General features: G+C 30.2%; 1 protein-coding gene across 2 annotated transcripts in view; it reads left to right on the top strand.

The window, feature by feature from the left end:
• The window catches only part of Aduk (unc-51 like kinase 3 homolog Aduk), a 68291-nt gene extending 48898 nt beyond the window's left edge, over positions 1-19393 (top strand). For both annotated transcript variants that reach the window (XM_085814757.1, XM_085814755.1), the window contains 6 exons: positions 1221-1320; positions 2579-2646; positions 16165-16240; positions 16394-16434; positions 18870-18999; positions 19175-19393. In XM_085814757.1, coding sequence (XP_085670883.1) covers positions 1221-1320; positions 2579-2646; positions 16165-16240; positions 16394-16434; positions 18870-18999; positions 19175-19197 — 438 coding nt within the window. In that variant the 3' untranslated portion in view covers positions 19198-19393. The remainder of the gene's footprint in view (positions 1-1220; positions 1321-2578; positions 2647-16164; positions 16241-16393; positions 16435-18869; positions 19000-19174) is intronic.
• Positions 19394-19686: the final 293 nt, after the last annotated feature.

The following is a 19686-nucleotide window of genomic DNA, read 5'->3' as shown; positions in this document are numbered from 1 at the left end:
AGTATGATTCCACCACCTTTGTATTGATGGCTTTGATCATTGTTTTCAAGTATATTGCATATATTTTGCTTTGTCCAGATTACAACACATTTGGAATCTCTCTTCAGGTAAAAATGAGAGACATTTGGAAACAGAACTCAGCTTCAGTCTCTGGTTCTCCTATCATGGTGATCTCTGCACTATTGTAACTGGGCACATTTTGCAGTTTGAGTTAGTGGAACATAGGCATTGAATTTCCTTGTGTACAGCTCCTTTTCATGCAATCTGTTGTTCTTGGTTTATTCGAATAGCCAATTTCTTTCGGATGCAGGGAACTCTCTTGCAGCGTCTTCAAAGCCATCTGTCTATTTCTTTCAGAAATTGTTACCAAATCATCTAAATGGCCTGTTTGTTTTAGCACATTTTCATTTTTGAGCTGTTTGTTTGCATACATCACTATGTTTTCCAGATTTTTAACATGATGCTTTGAACTACTCATATACCCATATAGATGTGTATCAGTATTTATCCTGCTCTTATTCTCCTAATGGCACACTATTTTTCATAATCCATATTTCACAGTCCAATATGGCCTTTGCAAAGCCATATTTCACTTTCTATGTACAAAACTTTTATTTAACTACTCATGCAATCTTTGAAATTTCAATTTAAAGCACCATTGTGCATTTCTTTCCACACACATGCCAAAAGAATGGAGGCAAAAATTTTGCACGTTTCAGTGTAGTGAAGGCGAATCTCAGCATTCATCTTGAACTACCAACCAATCACCTTTTATTCGACTTCACTTAGTAGGATTAACATATGATTTTTTTTATGGTTGTTTCTGTAATTTTTTCTGCCAGTACAAGTGTAAAATATAAGTGTTCAAAATATTATCCCTGTTATTAAATATTAACTATTTGGAAACTTTTTGGCATAATTTTAGAGAGTTGGTTTTATTAAATTTTTTGCGTTAAATATTAGAATTTGTTTAACAATAATGACGGTATGTGTCATATTTCTGTTTTTTTTTTTTTTTTTTTTTTTCTTAAAATGCTGTTGTGAAAGAGAAGGTGGTTTCATATCTAATTTTATTTAGTCAGTTCTGTTTGCTGATAGATCTTTAAATTTTTTTGTTGATGATCCTTAAAGGTACTTAAAAGTTCTTAATTTCCATTTAAAGAAAAACATATGATCCCTGTTTAATTTACATTTTCAAGGTGATTTAATTTTTCTTTAAGCTATTAGAATATGTCAGTCGAGCTGAAGAATTGAAGAATTTGATTAAAAAGGATTCAAAGGACCAAGATTCATCGACACACCAGTTATCTTCTAATCTTGGTAGGTGTCTAGAGGTATCAAAATTAGTATGTGGTTTTATTTTGAAATCATTTCCGTAATATGCTTTATGGATATTCTGTTAAAATAAAATTATTTTGTTACTAAATTGTGAAGGGATTTAGATAAAGGAACACATGTCACAAAACTTAATTTTACAGAAGAAAATAGTGTATGAAAATTTCTTTTTCTGGGAATATGGCATTTAATTAGAAATATTCAAATTTATAAATAATATATAACTAAAAAGAATAAAAATTGCATACATTCTATTAAGTTTCAGGAGGATTGGTTACTAAGCCCTTTCAAATTATTTTAAGTAAATGTGGTATAAATGAAGCTGTAGTAGTATTTGACTTTCAAACATGAAACATATCAGTATTTGTGGAAAATGTTTCAGGAATCCAGTGTTAAATTTGATATTAAATATTAGCTATATATATGTATTCCTTGAAAGGAGTATTAACATGGTATAGATGATTCATGTTATCTGCCAAATAATCAAGTATCACTAATTAAATAGTTTTTAATTTTCTTATTTTCAAAGATGAGAATGTGCTAATATGGTAATAATACTGTAACAAAAATATTGTAGACTATATTCTTTGTGTGCAAAAATCGATAAGCATATGTCATGGACCTCTTTTTTTTTTTTTTTTTTTTTTTTTTTTTATGGACTTTTCAACTTAAAAAAAAAAAAGTATGATTCAAATTATTCTGTACTTGTACTTTTCTACAAATAGTTATCTAGTATTATTTGAAATGGAAACAAAATTTTATTCCTTCATCATTTTCCAATAAAATGTGGATCACAGCCTTTTTTTCTGTAAATCACTTTGCTAGGCTGGTGGAGGCCACTGATTCCTTCTCAGAATAATGCTTTAAATTCATAGTTCAAAATAAAAAAAAAAAGGATACTAGTTATACTGAAATGTAATTTATCTTCTGTGTAAAAAAAGAAAAAATATATACATGGGCAACTTGCTTAATACATGAATTACTATATGTTTAAATTATGGAAATTTCATTTTTTGAAGTGATTTTAGTGTCAAAACCTACTATTTATCTTGAATAAGAATACTAAACTATGTGGAACTTGCAACTGTAGACTAACTTAAAATTGCTGAGTTATCTTCTATTTATTATTGCATAAATAAAAATCTATTTAAAAAGTAGTCTTCAATTTTTTATTCTTTATTTCTAAGTTATTTTAAATGATTTGCACATTTTAGTCTTTCTTTCTTTTTTTTTTTTTTTTTAGGAGATATAATAACTAGCAATCCTGAATTGGAGAAAGGATTTTTCTTGGTTCAACAAGCTGAAACTCTGGTATTTTAAAAATTTTATTTATAAAATAATATAAATACACATAATGATATATATATTTGCATAATAATGATATACGTACACCTTGCATTAAAAAAAAAAAAAAAAAAAAAAAAGACAAGACATTTCTACTGGATTGATTGGCGAAACTTAACTTGTGTTTTCCATATCTCAAAAGTGTGACTTACGATATATATTAGGTTTATATATATTATTATTCTAACACAGGTATTTTGACACAAAATTCAACTTTTTCTGGAATAACATACCAATTTTGTTCCATATATTGATTCTGCGACTCAAATTATGCCAAAGTGCCAAGTTTTGTAAAAATCGCAGAGTAGTTTTTAAAAAATTAGCTCTCAAAATTTCAGCTTCTCCATGTTAATTGAATTTGACATATATTTATTTATTAATATCTCTTTTCTATTAAATTTATTTGATTCTTCCTTTCACTTTCAAAATTTAGTTTCATTCCAAATAAAATTCCCCATTTTTTATGATTTATTTTTAAAATTTGTATTTTAAAATGATTTTTATAAAATTTTCAAAAAGAAAATTTGAATTATAACTTATAAAATGTTTACCATCATAGTAAAGTAGATTATTTCTAAGCATACCTGCAAAAAGTTGGAGTTTTTTAATTTAAAATTTCTTCAATTATGCATGAATTTATGTATTGGCGCATTTTGAAATTTGGCCAATTTGTTATAAGTGATAATAAGGCCAAATGTGGTGTATGCACTTTATTAAATTTATTTAAAAGTATGAATGATGACCTTTTTCTGCTCATGTACATTGAAAAAAAGGAAAGGAAAATAGGTTGCTATAAATTAAGAAGTTCGCCATGTGTATTCATGGTGCAAACTGAAAAAAAGAAAAAAGCTGCCAAGATAAAAATTGGCATGTTCTTTCAGAAAAAGTCCGATTTTGTGTCAAAATATTTGTGTTAGAACAATGGTATATATAAATCTAATATTTATCCTAAGTTGTGCTTTCGAGACATAGAAAATGGAAGTTAAATTTTGACAATCAGTCCAGTAGAAAGAGAGATGTAGAACTGTCCCCTATTTTTTATGCAAGGTGTACATAATGATGGATATATATACATAGTGGCTCATATTTATTTTCAGACACTCATATTTTTGAAATTTATATGTACAGATCTTCTACTAAATATTCAAACATAGACTCTGAATTTTTTCTAATATGTTTATTTTTCTCTATTTTAAGACATGCTTGCTACAAACTAATTTTTTTTTTTTTTTTTGCATTAAGTAATTTTTTGTAAAAGTGTTATAATCAGTAACTCGCATAATAATTAGGGCACTCAAAAATTTTATTGAGATGTTTTGGAAGACAGTGTTTCTTCTTGTATATTTTTGTATTAAATAAAAATATATCACAAGAATTATCTACATTTCGAAATTATTACTTATTTATCAAAGTGTTTCATATTGAAGTGAACATAGTAAATGCTGCAAATAACAGACAATTTCGGTTCGAAATTTAACTATTCATGATTTTAAAGATCATAAAAGTATTTAAGTATTCAAAATTTTTTATGCAAAGCATTCAACTATTTTTTATGTATTAAAGTGATGGAAATTGCGTGGAACTGTTCAAAATGTACTAATGTGTGAACCGCTTTCCTAACTAATATGAAACAATCAGAGATTAATTCTATGAAAAACCAACAAAACCCAAAAAATTAGTACTTCAAAACTTGCAATGAATTTAGAGGAATAACTTGCAGTAAGAGTTCCCTGAAACTCTTCAGAAGAATCATTGGAACACATGGATACAATGGGCAATCAGCAAGAGAATTCTTTGTCAATAAGGAAATGAGAGAGAGTATGACTTATTCACAAAATTCATTGTAAGGAAAGATTTTTCATCTTCAAATAATGTTGTATTTGCAGACAAAATAAAATTTAATGCATTTGGGCAAATGGATAAATTTATATGAGGCAAAAGACAAATTAAGAATTAAATTTAAAAAAAAAAAAAAAACATTGATTACTGCTAATCGTGAAGGGCAAAGCATTATGGTTCACTGCCTCTATATATTTCACTGCCTCTGAAATGAGAAATTTAGTTTTTGTAGTAAATAAATTGGAACAGTATAAATATATAAATATTCGAAGTGAAAACCTGAAATCTTCTGCAAGAAAATTTGGAATGCAGAATGTATTAGTTAGTGCAAATTCTATTAGGATAACGATCCTAAACATACAGCCCTAAATGTTTGCTTCTGATTAATATACAAATGTCCTGAAGTTATCAAAACTCCTTGACATTTTTTTAGACTTATATTCTGACATTTCTTCAGAAACTCTGTCAAAGCAATTTTTAATGAGGAATGAAGCATTCTTACTCAGTGGTTCCCAAATTTTTTTGGAGTCGTGTCATCTTTTTCCAATTAAAATTTTCAATGGTCTTAAGTAAAAATAAAAGTAAATAAAACTCATGTGTCTTCATTCTTTAATTTTTTATTCTGTGGTAATTAAAGTAATAATTAATGTAATGGATGAGCTTGCAAATCACTGTATATTTTCTAAATTCATGGAGTTGAGCTGGACACAGCCATCCCCATTTCATTTTCCACATTGATTTTTGATCTATATTTGCTTTTAATTACAGTGACCACTGAAAATTCAGCTTTGTAGAAATACAACATTGAAAATGGAATTAAAATCCACTGAGCTTTATCACTTAAAAGGCGATATTCATTTTTTATTGAAATCTGAAAGTTTGTCAATTCCATGCTGGCAAATTTTGCTTTCAAACTGTTATTTTGAGGTAAGCCGATACGATTCTCTTCTTCTACAGAAATAAATTCAGATGGAGCACTAATGTTAATTGGATCTTGATTCCATGAGCCAGATAATTAGCTGTCATAAGCTCCCTTCAATTATGATTTTTATATCTTGAGAAAGAACAAGTTTATTTGATGTCGAAAATTGTTGCAATATTAAAAAAATATCTTTTCTTGGATCAAACCTAAATTTTCTTCTAGTTTGAGTTTTTTTTTTTTTTTTTTTTTTTTTTTAAATATAAGTTGATATTTTTTCTGTTGACTTTTAAAGTTGCTTGTTTTTTTCCTGCAGAGAGAGAGATAAGGAAATTAAGCTTTTAAAAAATGTTGCATAAATATGCCAGTTTTATTAAAAAAAAACAGGCATCAGCAAAATCTTCTGCATCTTTCCTCTTTAAGGAAAATAAAATTTTCTTTGTCACAATTCAAAGGTACATAATAAAACATTACACGAAAAGCCATTGTGCTCTGCTGTGGTACAACAAAAATGAGTGTTTGGCTTCTGCATTCTCACACAGTTTTTTTTTTTTTTTTTTTTTTTTTTTAACTTGCTTTAAATGTACAAGATTTTACAAAATTTACCACATGAAATGAAATGGTGGATTTTCAGTTCTGGGTAAAAAAAAAAAAAAAAAAACCTCTGAAAGTTGGAGCAGGTAACCCAAATTAAATGCCACAGTGAGCTAACTTTAGCAACAAATATTGGTTTCTAAAGTTATTTGATAAGGCATATTAGTTTGACATTATTGGTTGACAAGTTATTGGTAGCTTTTTACAGAATGAGCCATGAACAGTGTGGAAAATGTCATTCTAGCTTTGTATATGTTCTCAGGTTAGATTGCCGTGATGTATAGCAGGATGATATGCCGCGTTCGAGAAAGTCACCATTGCCGGCTTGCATTCACTAGAATATTCTATGCTGGTGACTTTACTTTTATACAGGGTCAAATGAAAACAAATCACACAAAATAAAACTAGATATTTTTAACTTCTCATTTTGTTTTTTGTTTTAGTTAGGCCAGATGTCTTGGTTCAGTTAATTATGAAGCTTTTACAGTATTTCATAGTATCCCTGTGAAGAGGCCATGGCACATAGTTTGAAAACCACTGTTATTAAAAAAAAAAAAAATTAGTTAAATCCATGCCAAAGTACATGAAAAGTATAATTTTAACTAAAGGGTATCTATCTAATGAAGTATTAGATGTCCCATTATTTTCATTTCTTTTATTAAATAAAATGCTTATTGAAAATGTCTGAATACTTATGTGATTTCATTTTTTGAACTATTTGAACAACCTGCTTTTTTTACAAATGTTTTGAATACCATATTTTCATGTGTATAAGCTGCATGCAGATATAGAAGCCACACCCTGAATTTTTACATCTAATTTTCAAAGGAAAAAAAATTCTCAAGGCTAGCCTGTCTACCATCTACAACTATTTTTCATTTTGGAGGTGGTAAAGCAGCTAAAATGAAGACAGTACTTACCAGACACTGAGATAAAATTTCTATTATCAGCCAAAAGAAACCTGTCTCTGTGTTTAGTATCTCTTCTCATTTTCGAACCATTACAGTAGTGACCTGCCCACATGTATCACTTTCTTTGGTACCAGTATCCCACAGCATGTCATAATTTTCCGGGCTTTTAGAATCCATTCACACATACCTCATGTTTGGATGTTTAATTATTCCTTTTGTAAGGTCATGATTTTTTGTACTCATCCAATCATTATAAAGTCTGCAGCATGAACTTTTAAAGGAGCAATTAACAGTAATAGTAAGAGGCTGGAGCATTTATTTTAGGCCTGTAGTAACCACAGCTACAACACTTCTGTAACTCATTTAACTTTTCCTTCACTCATGAAATTTTGTGGCATCGGAAATTGTCCAAAACTGACAAGCCCAGGTTAGGTTTGAGAAAACCACTGGATTTTCTATTCCAGAGTGTTTTTAGCTAGACCAATACAAGATTTTCTTACATCCAGCCGTTTCCTTGTGCATCCAAAAAAATACTTGGCAGTGTGTCTTTTGCCTTTCACACAATGTACGATAGCAGTTGTCTTCCATCTGCCATAACAGTGAGCATAACTGTACATTGCTCACCACCTGCAGTCTTGATTCTTACTGTGTGTGAGCGTATTGGTGTAATTATACTAGACATAGGCATGTCTCAATAAATGAATGTGTTACCAATTTCAGACAACATATACCCATTAACTTTTTGTTTGAGAATAACGCAGCTTTTAAATTTCAAAATTTCACTGTCAGAGTGTTCCGGAAGGCATTGTTCAACTATTTTCAATTGATGTAGTGACAAACAGCTCTACACATAAACTGTTCACATCATCCTGCACTTGTTCAAAATCACAACTTATCTCCATCCCACCAGCATCTTAATGAGCTTGGAAGTGTATTATATCAGCAGTTCCAACATAATCAGAACTTCTTTTTTCATTCACATAGATAAAAGATTATCTTCCAGCTGTGGATACTTAGCTGCTTTTCCACGAAACACCTTCCTCTAGCCACTTGTTCATTGAAGCTGATTCTACTGCTTTTTCATTGCTATACGTTAAATTCATCCGCATCAGAATGATATATTGTACCTCGGTTCTCATTTTTCCTAGAGAATAATATAACTTGCAGTATAAATTTTGCATCCTAGCTGAATCGTTTATCGAACATTTTCCTTCAAATGAATTGTACAAGTGTTCACGAAACAATGGATTTTATATTTAATCTGAACCACTTGACCATTCTACAAAGCACAAATATGTATTTCTTTTTGTTTTGCTCCAAAGATAATTTTTTTCTTACCTCTGAAACTAGCCTTATTAATATTTCTTGTCCTCTTTCATCAGATGTTAAGCCCTGTTTAGAAGTTTGTCCCAAATCAACTTGAACTGTCTACTTGTCAGATTCAAAGATGCTGAACAATATCACACACTACCCAGAAGAAGAAAAATTCTGTTGTATACCCTTGTCTCTTATCTGAAAATTAACAAAGATTATCCTGTAAAGAGATGTTTTCAAATGAACAGAAGTTCCCATTGCAATGTCTGTTGAAAAAAAGATGGAAGTATATTCCTATTTTCTGTCTTTCAAAGTAAACTTTGCTTTTGTATGAGCGTGATACAACTTCACTGGGAAATGAGCAGGACCAGTTATGTCATAAATCTCATCTTTCCTTTTTTCACTGTGCTCTGGAGGTTGGAAAACACAAGGCAACATATCTGTCTGGGGTAATCCGGGCCACGTTAAACCCCAGCTAGTGTTATCTCATTGCTGACACCTGAGGATACTTTTCAGTTCACTGAGTCTGCCACAGGGAAAACTGAGAAGTGGTTAAATATGCACTACTGTCTTGTGACATGTTTGTATGTACATTTCTGTTCATAAATAAGTCATACACAATTTTCATCTGCTTTTCTTGTGAGAAAAAGTGCAGCTTATATACATAAGAATATGGTAACTTCTTTGAAAACGCACAGGTTTTAAAAAAGGGATCAATAGTATATGTGAAAGAAAAATAAAGTCATTTCGCTAATATTTAGTAACTGATGTTTGCTGCAAAACAAAGTGACAGAAAACAGTGTGAACTGCTGTATATATATATATATGCATTTATACGTGTGTGTGCACTATTAGTTGCAAACTTTCTAGTAAGCATATTTTTTAATTCTTTATTGTGTAGCTAGAAGGCAGTCTAGGAAATAACTTTCATTTCATTCTTCCATCACTCCTGTGCTACTTAAGTGCTCTGAGCATGCACACTAGTCTTCCTTGTTCTTTATTTTTGCACTGAAGCCATAATAGTCAATCTGTGTTGTGTTTTCAGTTTGTTGTAAAAATATTTAAGGCAATTGAAAAACCCGCTGACTACTTGATCTGTAATTTGTTTCTTGGATGCAAGAAACACGAAGCCTGTTGAAACAGTCAAATTACTGAGATAATGGTGAAAGTATAATGAGTGATAGCATGGTTAGAAGGTGGGTTAGAATTTTCAATGAAGTATGAACAAATGTGCATTATGAAGCATGGAGAGGGTGGTCTTCTGTTGTCAATGGCAATTTGGTAAAGCAAGATGATGAAAATTTTACAGATATTTTACAACATCAGTGCTTTCTGATGAATTTCCTAAAATTTCAAGAACTGTTTTGTGTGAAATTGTTTCTCACTTCTTATATTATCATAAATTGTGTGCCTGTTGGATAACAAAAATGCTTATAGATGTCCACAGAACCAGCTGATTTGCCCAATGCTTTGATATTTCTTCCCAATATAGTAATGGTGGAGTGATATTTTTTTAACATAAACCCAGGATCAAAACAGCAGTTGATGGAGTGGATATATATGGGATCTTCCAAAAGGTAAAAATTCAAAACATCAGTGTCAACTCAAAAAATCATGTACATCATGCTTTGGGAAATGAAAGGAATTCTACTTGTTGAATTTCTTCCTCGAGATGAAACTGTCAATGCTGCTCAACAGTGTGAGATTTTGAAAAAACTCCAGCATGCAATTTAAAACAAAAGAAGAAAAATGCTTAGTCAAAGGTTTGTCTTGCTTCCCAATGATGCTCATTCCCATTTTGCTGGTGGTACTCCAAGGCAAATTGGTAAAGCAAGATGATGAAAATTTTACAGATATTTTACAACATCAGTGCTTTCTGATGAATTTCCTAAAATTTCAAGAACTGTTTTGTGTGAAATTGTTTCTCACTTCTTATATTATCATAAATTGTGTGCCTGTTGGATAACAAAAATGCTTATAGATGTCCACAGAACCAGCTGATTTGCCCAATGCTTTGATATTTCTTCCCAATATAGTAATGGTGGAGTGATATTTATTTACTTACTGAGAGACTCCCATTTTTTTGGCATATCTTCTGATCTCCAGGTAGATCACTGAATCTCCCAGTTTTTATTTTTTATGCCTTTACTAATGAAATTATTTTTCAGTAATAAAATTTGCACAGTGTAAATTTCATTATTGAATTAATGAAGCTTAAATTGTGCAAATTTCATTCTGCCATCCCTAGTGATCTTCAATATAATTTATCTTACTAAATTTTATTTAATCTGAATTGTCTTAATCTACTGTAGGTTTTTATTGAACTTTATATGAAAATTCAACCAAATGTTTAATCTGTAACTATTATTTAATTTTGTATTAATTGACATATAGAATTATTAGGACCATTTCAGAGCAAGGAACATTGCCTTCATTGAGATTTGAACTCTAGACTTTCCAATTGGTAGCCAGACGAGCTTCTAGAATTTTCGCTTAAAGGTTTTCTGAAAAGCATAGGCTGCTATCACATGTCGGTTTGTTTCGAAAGAACAACTGTTTGGAACAATTTTCTACTTTGTCACGACAGCCAATCACCATAGCTTGCTTTGGGGTTAACACAGGGGAAACTGGTTCCCCATTACAAACAAGCTGATAGATGATTGCTTGAAAACAAACAACTTGCAATTTTTTTGGAAAGGAAGGAAAAAATCGCACATCTTTCTTTTAATAGTAAACCAGGTAGAAAAATTTTCTGAAACAGTTGTTCATGTGAAACAAACTCCGTGTGATATGGGCCTTAGTGGTGAACCAGTTGGCTGATACTGTCTTCTGTCTCAATAATTTGATGACTTTGATTAGTCCTGTGCGTATGTTACTTTTCTCATTACTTTTTGTCTTTTCATTATTTTTGATTTAAGGTCATCTTCAAAGGCCCATACTTGTCTTTCTTGACGTGTTGGAATGTTAAAAAACAGATATGTACACTTCGTCACCAGTTGTGATTTTATAAATAATGTGATGTCTACGATCTTTTAGGGTTTCTTTACTGATTCTTACACTCTCTGCACTCCGGTGTTCTGTTAATTATGGAGATTGAACTGTTGTAAATATTTCTACAACAAATTAGAGCACCGAGCATCATTATAGTTAATCCATAATCCATAAATTGAGGTTATACATGAAAAGCACATTTATTTTACATATAATAATAATTGAATAAGATTTATTAGAATTTTCATAACATATATCAAAAGAATGTTCACTAATTAGTTGGACTTCTCACTCCTTCATGTAAGGACACTCTCCTTAAATGAAGGAGTGAGAAGAGAAAGCAAGTCACTCGGTTAACTTTTTCGATAGCGCACCTAGATTACATTGTTTATTGCCTTGTTGGCATCTCTTCATAATTGCATACTAACACTTCTACTTGATGGACGGCATCACCATTTGCAGCGATTCTTGAACACAGGCTTGCCTAGCGGTTTAGTGAGCTGGTCTGCGATCGTGTTGGAGCTTCTGCAGTCGTTTAGGCTTAGGATGTCATTTTGTTGAAGTTCGTGCAAGTAGTGGTATTTGATCTATATGTTTTGTTCTGGACATATTTTCCTCTGTGAAAATTTGATGCATGACTTTTTATCTTCATAGAGAGTAATCAGTAGATTTTGTTTTAGCCCTAACTCTTCAAATAAATTTAAGAGATGTTGTGCTTCTTGAGCTGTATTAGCTGCTGCAACATACTCTGCTTCAGTTGAAGATAATTCAGTGCAGTTATGTCTTTTGCTGCTCCATGAAATGCTGTTGCTTCCTAGTTTGAACATGTATCTGCTAATGGTTTTAGTCCATATATAGATTTCTTCAACTTGCAAACTTTATTTTCATTTCCAGCTTTTGCATATTGTTCAGGTTGAGTCATGTAAATTTCTCCTTCTAGTTCGCCATAAAAGAAAGCTGTTTTGACATCGATATGTCTGAAAGACGTTTTTATACAAAGCTGCACATTGAAAAGTCTGTAGAGTTGTATGCTTTACAATAGGAGCAAAGGTTTTATCACAGTCAGATCCAAACTTCTGGCTAAATCCTTTTGCGACTAATCTGGCTTTGTATCTTTCAGTTTTCCCTTTTGCATTGAGCTTCGTTTTGAAAGTCTAGTTACAGCCTATTGGTTTTCTTTCTTTTGGTAAGTCAGTAATGTCCAAGTGTTGTTCTAGTGAATTGATTCCTTCTTGAACAGCTGTCAGCCATTTTCTTTTTCATTTTCTTCCAAAGTTTGAATTTCCTTTCAGGTTTTGGGTTTGTGGCGGACTGGGTATTTTGCATGGTATCCGTAGTGATCGGGAGGTTTACCTTTTGTTTTTCTATTCAATTTTCTGAGTTCTAAACATTTTCCGGCGGATTTTGATATTTCTTCTTTCTCAAGCTCTTCAGTTTTTATCTCCTCTTGTTGAGCTTTCTTCCTTAGGATCTTGTTTCGCTTAGTTGAAAGAACGCTTACAGGCTCACTAGCTCCAGTATCTTTAATAAATCGAACAGATCGATTTATTATGATTTTGTCTCCAGGAATTAAAATTTTGTGGCCTTTACTTTTGCTGTTATAGCTGATGAGTATGCCTTCTATAGCAATATCACCCAGTTTACCCCTTTTAGATTTATGGATGTAAGGAAAAGCCTTGCACCCAAATGTCCTGAGATGAGAGAAGTTGGGCTTCTTGTTATTCCACAATTCATATGGTGTTTTCGCATTGGGTTTTGTAGGCATCGATTTTGTAGATAATTTGCAGTCAGCACTGCTTCTGTCCAGTATTTGTATAGTTGACCTGAATCGGTTAAAAGACATCTAATAATTTCTATTTAAGATCTACTTTTGCGTTCACTAACTCTGTTTTGTGCTGGACAATGTAGTACAGTTAGCTCGTGATTTATGCTATGTTTTATGAGATATTCTCTCAAGTTGTTTACTTTTGTATTCATTATCATTTCTTAGTGTCTTTACTTTTCTTCCAAATTTATTGTTTGTAAGAGCAATAAATTGTTTTAGTTTAGAAATTACTTCATTTTTCCTTTTCATTAGGTAAATCATTGTAAACTTACTGTAATCATCAATAAAAGTTACTAAGTATAGTTAACCACTAAGGGATGGTGTTTGTATTGGTCCTAAAACATCAGTGTAAATGAGTTCAAGTGGTTTAGATGCTCTGAATTTCGATTTTTTGGGATACGGGAAATCAGTTTACATTTTATGCACTGAATGCATTTGGTATCATGTTTACAGTATCTAGTCTAATTCCGTCGGCGAGTTCTTTGTTTGTTTATAAGTTGTTTGATAGCATCATCGTTTCTGAGACTAAGACGTCTATGCAAAGTTGAAAACAGTTTTCATTTTTGCACTAAAATTTTGTTAACTTATTTTTGCAGTAAGTTAACTGATGTGTAATTATTTCTGTTGATTGGTTTAATTTGGTAAAGATTGTTAGTTGACTGAGTCTTTTTCATGATCGTACATTGTTTTCTTCCAACAGAACTGACAGTCCCTTTTCCATTATTTTCTTAATTGAAATTAAATTTGTTTCTAATCCAGGAACATATAAAACTTCTGATAAGAGAATTTCAGTCATTTTCTGTCTAGCATTTGGTGTTTTAAAACAGTTTCTATCCCCGTTGATTTAAGGCTTTGCCCATTCACATTTAAGATGTCTGAAGGATTTATGGGTTCAGACTGTGAAATATTTCTTATCATTTACGAAGTGATTACCACTGAACAAAACTCTCTGCTGATTGATGTATAACGTCAGTAGAGATTTTTGGTGTTTTATTTTTTGTTTCATTTTGATTCATCGCGAGGTTTCATGCATTTTTTGCTTGGTGATTTTTAGAATCCGTGTAGGTTTTCTTCAAGTTTTCACATAATTCAACATTTTGTTTTGATTTTAGATGAAAACACTGTGATCTAAAATGATTATTTTTGTGATGGTACGAGCAGAATTTTTCTCTCTTTGTTTTATTTTGAAATGAAGCTTTAAATGCCTTTGAATGTAATGAATTATTTTCAACTGTCTTATTGAATTCGTTGATTAATTTTCCTTTTATGAACTCTGTGGTTAAGCTTCAAGAGCAGTTATCAGCATATTATAAGAATTAGGCATTGGACAAAGCAAAAGTACTGAAATATGATTATCCTTTATGTTCTCACCTATTGCGTCAAGCTTATTGAATAATTTCGGTAAGGTGTTTATACGAGGTTGCATATTTTCGTTTTCCTCAAGCTTCAAACTGTAAAGCTTTCTTTAAAAAAAATGGTTGGTTTATGTGAGAGACTAAACCTTCCGTTTACCTGCCTGAGTTTCTCCCAGGTGGCTTTAGCAGTAGTTTCATATTTAATATTAATTATCTGGCTGTCTTCGATAAATAAATTTATCATTGCCAATCGCATTTATTCCATTATTCTGTAATAGGGCTTGGAGGTACATTCGTTTACCTCGTAAAGATCCTCCTTTATTAGCAGCATTTGAATTTCCATGCTGAATAATTCCTAGAATTCAATTTTACTATTTGCATCTGACTTGAATGCAACATTTGTTGTATCGTTAAAAAATTTATTTTTCGGTTTTGATATGAAACTACAGTCTAGCCTTTGCAGTTTTTTTTTTTTTTTTTTTTAAATTTAAAGTATGAATTTTCTATTCAGTCTTATAATCTTTTGTTGTAAATATTTCTACAACAAATTACCAAAGTAAGGAAAAGAATAATTTTTCTTACCTTGTCTTCTCGAAAGACCAGCGAGTCACTCAGTTAACTTTTTCCATAGCGCATCTAGATTACGTTGTTTATCATCTTATTGGCGGCTGTTCATCACTGCATACCAACATAAACAGTGAACTATATTTTTTCATATGGAGTTTTTTAAGAATAATTTTATTTATATCTGCATATCCGGTGTTAGGTTCCTTCTGTATTATTTGATAAGTACCACTGTTGTCATTAACATTTTTCTTTAAACCGACACATTTTCTGAGACTGTAGCTGAGAAATGTCTTCCTGTGTGTTCATCCAGGATAGAATTTTACCTTCTATGAAATTCAAAAAAAAAAAAAAAAAAAAAAAAAACACCTGAATACAGTGGCAGAAAATGGAGCTTCATTTCATATACTAATTGTAGACATTGAAAGCATTATTCATGTTTCAGCCCCACTTTAAAATCATAGAACAATAATGCTCTTATATCAGCTCCACTATCCTTTTCTTCAGAATTTATTCTGTGATAGATAAAATTGCAATCATCTGGACATGATGAAGGAATTTAAATTTACATATTTAATGTATAATTTTCTTTTAATGCACATTGTCTGCTCTTGTCTAGAACATTTCAGAGTTATCTACATATGTATTCCTTTCTCCTTTTTTCCAGTTTAAAATGTCTTTCTAGTGTGTGACAGAAACACACCAAAATTTGCTCTTTAAATTTTTTATCAGTCAAGTTTTAAGGGGATTGTAAATTAGAATATGATAATTGAACAGCTTACTTGAAATGCTGAAATTATATATTCGGTAATATGTATTTTACCTAATCCTGTCTGTGATGCATAAATAAAGTTGTGATTCAAATCACTAAAGGATGTATACGAGATCATTCTTAGAAAGTTTCATAAAAGCAATCATTCTTTGATTTTATAGGTGGTTATAATGAAATGACTTAATATAAAAATAGTAAATTTTAATATCAGTTTCAAGATTTTTTTTTATTGCAGTATTTATGAGTATTTTACTGCAAGGAAAAAAGCATGTTTTCCTCATCAGGTGAAAAGTGTTAATTAAATTGCACATAAGAAGTCATCTAATATTATCTTGTAAGCTTTTTAAATATTTCATTACCATGATTTCCTTACGTTTATGTAGCTATTTATGCTTAAATAGGTTCAAGATGGTTGCTATGATGATGCTGTTCATTTATATCAGTCAGCTCTTGAAATATTGGTTCCAGCAGTTTCTAGTGAGTATTATGCATACCACAAATAAATATCCAAAGAAAAATGTATTTATTAGTACTATTTGTGAAGAATAATGATAAAGCTGTAATAATTAACAACCATTAATCACTATTTCTGTCCAAAATATCAAATTAATTATTATTTTTTTATTTCAGAACAACAACCTGGACCAAGGAAAGATATCTTATATGCAGAGGTATTTTTTGTGCAGCTTTGCTTAGATTATTTAATATTGTACTAAATTATTTTAAACACACAATTATTTAATACAGTATGCTCTCTCCTTTCAAAGTGCAAACGTTTTCTTCTGTGTTCTGTCATCCTATATATCTACACTATCTTCAAATCCTTAAGTTTATTTCAGAACCTTGTAATTCTACAAAATTTATATATAAAGTCAAAAGTCTTTTATCCGGACGTCCATAGTCTGGAGTGATCGATAATCCAGACTTCAAAGCTACAAACTTTCTGCGCATGTGCATAATACCTTTACGCATGCGCATATGCGTTTAATGTATAACGGACGGTATAAGCTAAGCTAAAATTATCTAATTATCTATTTCAGTTAATGTTGCAGATTGCATTGTTCCTTAATCTTATAATTGGATCCGGCTTATTATTTTTTTGCAGACTGTTAGAGCAATTTTATAAAAGTAAGCTTGAACTTTCGATTATGTCAAAAAGAATTTCCGATTCTGGAGCTGCCAAAGGATCTACAAAGCGAAAGCATGTTTCGATGTCCATCAAACAAAAAGTGGAATCACTGCAAAAAATGGATAAAGGCATATCCTTTGTTTTTCTAACCATTCCAAAATCTGTTTATCAATTTCACGCTGCTCTGCGAGGGGAGGGAAACATTGTGACGTGCAATGAACTGGAAGTTGATCTGTCAGCATTATCCTTATCTTCAGGGCAGATTTTTTATTTTATTCAGCTTATAATTCCTTATTAAATGTAGTATTTCATCTCGATGTACTCTTCTTTGATATGATTTAAATCAAATTCCTCGTCATTATAAATATCACAAATACACATCGAATACTTTTCTGGTTGCAATTTTCTAATTTTGACTATGTGTAATGTATGGTTTACGCATGCGCGCATTGAAAGAAATGTTTAATAAAGTAAACAAATGAATATTAAGCTTTTTTTAATAAATTTTTATACCCTTTAGATCATAATTGCTCTTTATTTCATAAATTACAGTTTCATATTTTTAATTTTATAATTTCTGCATGCCATCTTACCAGATTTAAACTGATGATCTATAATCCGGAAAAACCGATAATCCAGAATCGCCAAAGTCCCGACAAGTCCGGATTAAAGACTTTTGACTGTATATATATATATATATATAAAGAGAGCACTGGGATTCTTATTGCAGACTTCTTTGGAAATGCTGAATTATATTCTTTTTCTCATTATAATTAGCCTGTGTTTATGTTATGAAACGGTAAATGAACTCTGAATAACTAATATCACCTGTCTAAAAATTATCTGCATTAAGTTTAAAATGCAGTTCTTAATGGTTCAAATTTTAACAGTTGCTCAAAAGAGCTCTTTTAAAATTTAGTATGTTTTATCACTAGAGATTATTAATAGAGATGGCACAGCTGAAATAGCAGTAGCATTTTATAGAATACTAGATGAAATACATTTAGATTAACATGGAAACATTATAGATATTCTGTATATTTGAAAAGTGATTAATATGTATAACGTAATTCAATAAAAATATTAAATGTTTTCAATCCATGAAGTTAATGAATTTTTATTCATTAAATTTAAGTCAGTAAGATTAAAAATTGTAAAAAAAAAATTCTGAAGAAGTGCACCTTATTGCTTTTAAATAGCTTAGTTTGTTAATCAGTAGCACATAGATTAAATTTGAAAGATTACATTCTTACATTTTGCTGACTAGCATTAGGCCAAAATATAAATAAAGGAATGAAGATAATATTTTTCCTTCTCTAGAACTTTTTGATAATGAATGTAATTTTAAATCATATTGAACAAAATTGGGCATATAAAATTTTATATAAAGTTGATCATAAACTAATTTTAAGGAATAAAAATACTGATAATCAAATAAGTTCATATTTTATTGTGATTTTTTCCTTAAGTATTATATAATTTTGCTATATTATATAATTAAATATTATGTTATATTTAATGTATATAATGCTTTAGAAAGCACTATTGCTGTGTAATATAATTAAATATTATGTTATAAAATAGAACATACAGCTCAATGTTCATGCAAAAAACTGTTTGAAATGAAATGTAAAAAACTGAAAGCAAGCAATCTTCTCCCTGCTTATTAGCAGTTAGAAGCTGATGTTTGTTCAAGGATAGTTCAAGCGACCATGAAGGGTTAAATCAGTTTAATAACTGTTCTTTAAAGATCAGTCATATAACAAGAACACACATTGAATATTTATAATAGTATGATTTAAACTTGAATGATTTCATATGATACTCATTTTTGTATTTGCAGTGTGCTGCAAAGTACAGTATAATGAAACCTGATGAATCATTTATAATAGCCCTTTATTTCTAACTGTTATTTAGAATGTTTACGTAATTTATTCAGTTTAGAAAAATAGACTGCAATTTTTTTTTTTTATTTAGGTAAATAAGTGGTTGAAGAAAGCTGAAGATTTGAAGTCATTCATTTCAATTCTTAAACAGCAAAGAAAAATTGCAAGGTTAAATAGTACTATTGAAAGTGTACATTTTAATTCAGCAACAGAAAATATAGGTATGTTGAGAAATCTTACCATTATATATGAAAATATTTAATTAATGAAATGTATAATGTCTAGTTATTCTAGTTAAAAATGTAATCATAAATTTATTATGAGAATTATTTGCTTATTGAGCTTTAATGTTATAAAAATCTTGCCCTATTGACGAAAAATATATTTTATTTTCAGACTCTACTTGTTCCTTACAGTAAAAGCAAGATATATCTATATAAAAGGAAGAATTATGCAAACGAATGATCCTTGCTTTTTAAATATGTTGTAAAAATTTATTATTTATTTGCATTTCTGAAAATATTTTAAAATTTCTGTTATTTTGTAAATAGAAAATTATTTATCACATTTTGACTGCATAAAGTGGAAATAAATTTTATTTTCAGATGCTTGTCACTTTGTTGTACTTCTTCGACATCGGTTTATTTGAAAGTAAAATTGTAAAATAATACATTTTCTAATTTTGTTAGAATTCAAAATTTATCTAAAAAGGAAAAGCATGAAAATTTTAATAGTAATAAAATTTCTACAAATCAGATTGTAGACAAGTTTTCAAAGCAAGCTTAATTCTAATTAGTGACATGCCAATATATAATTTAGATAATGTGTAATTTGAATACTCGGATTAAGCCAAATATTATTTTTATTCAAGATGGATGAGATAGCAGATTAAAAAAAAAAGGAAAAAT

Source organism: Stegodyphus dumicola, chromosome 4, assembly GCF_044657685.1.
Source record: "Stegodyphus dumicola isolate Sdum_Otavi_A_Nest chromosome 4, ASM4465768v1".
Taxonomy (NCBI): Eukaryota; Metazoa; Arthropoda; class Arachnida; order Araneae; family Eresidae; genus Stegodyphus; species Stegodyphus dumicola.
The sequence above is the reverse complement of the archived record's forward strand: the minus strand, read 5'-3'. Positions and strand labels throughout refer to the sequence as shown.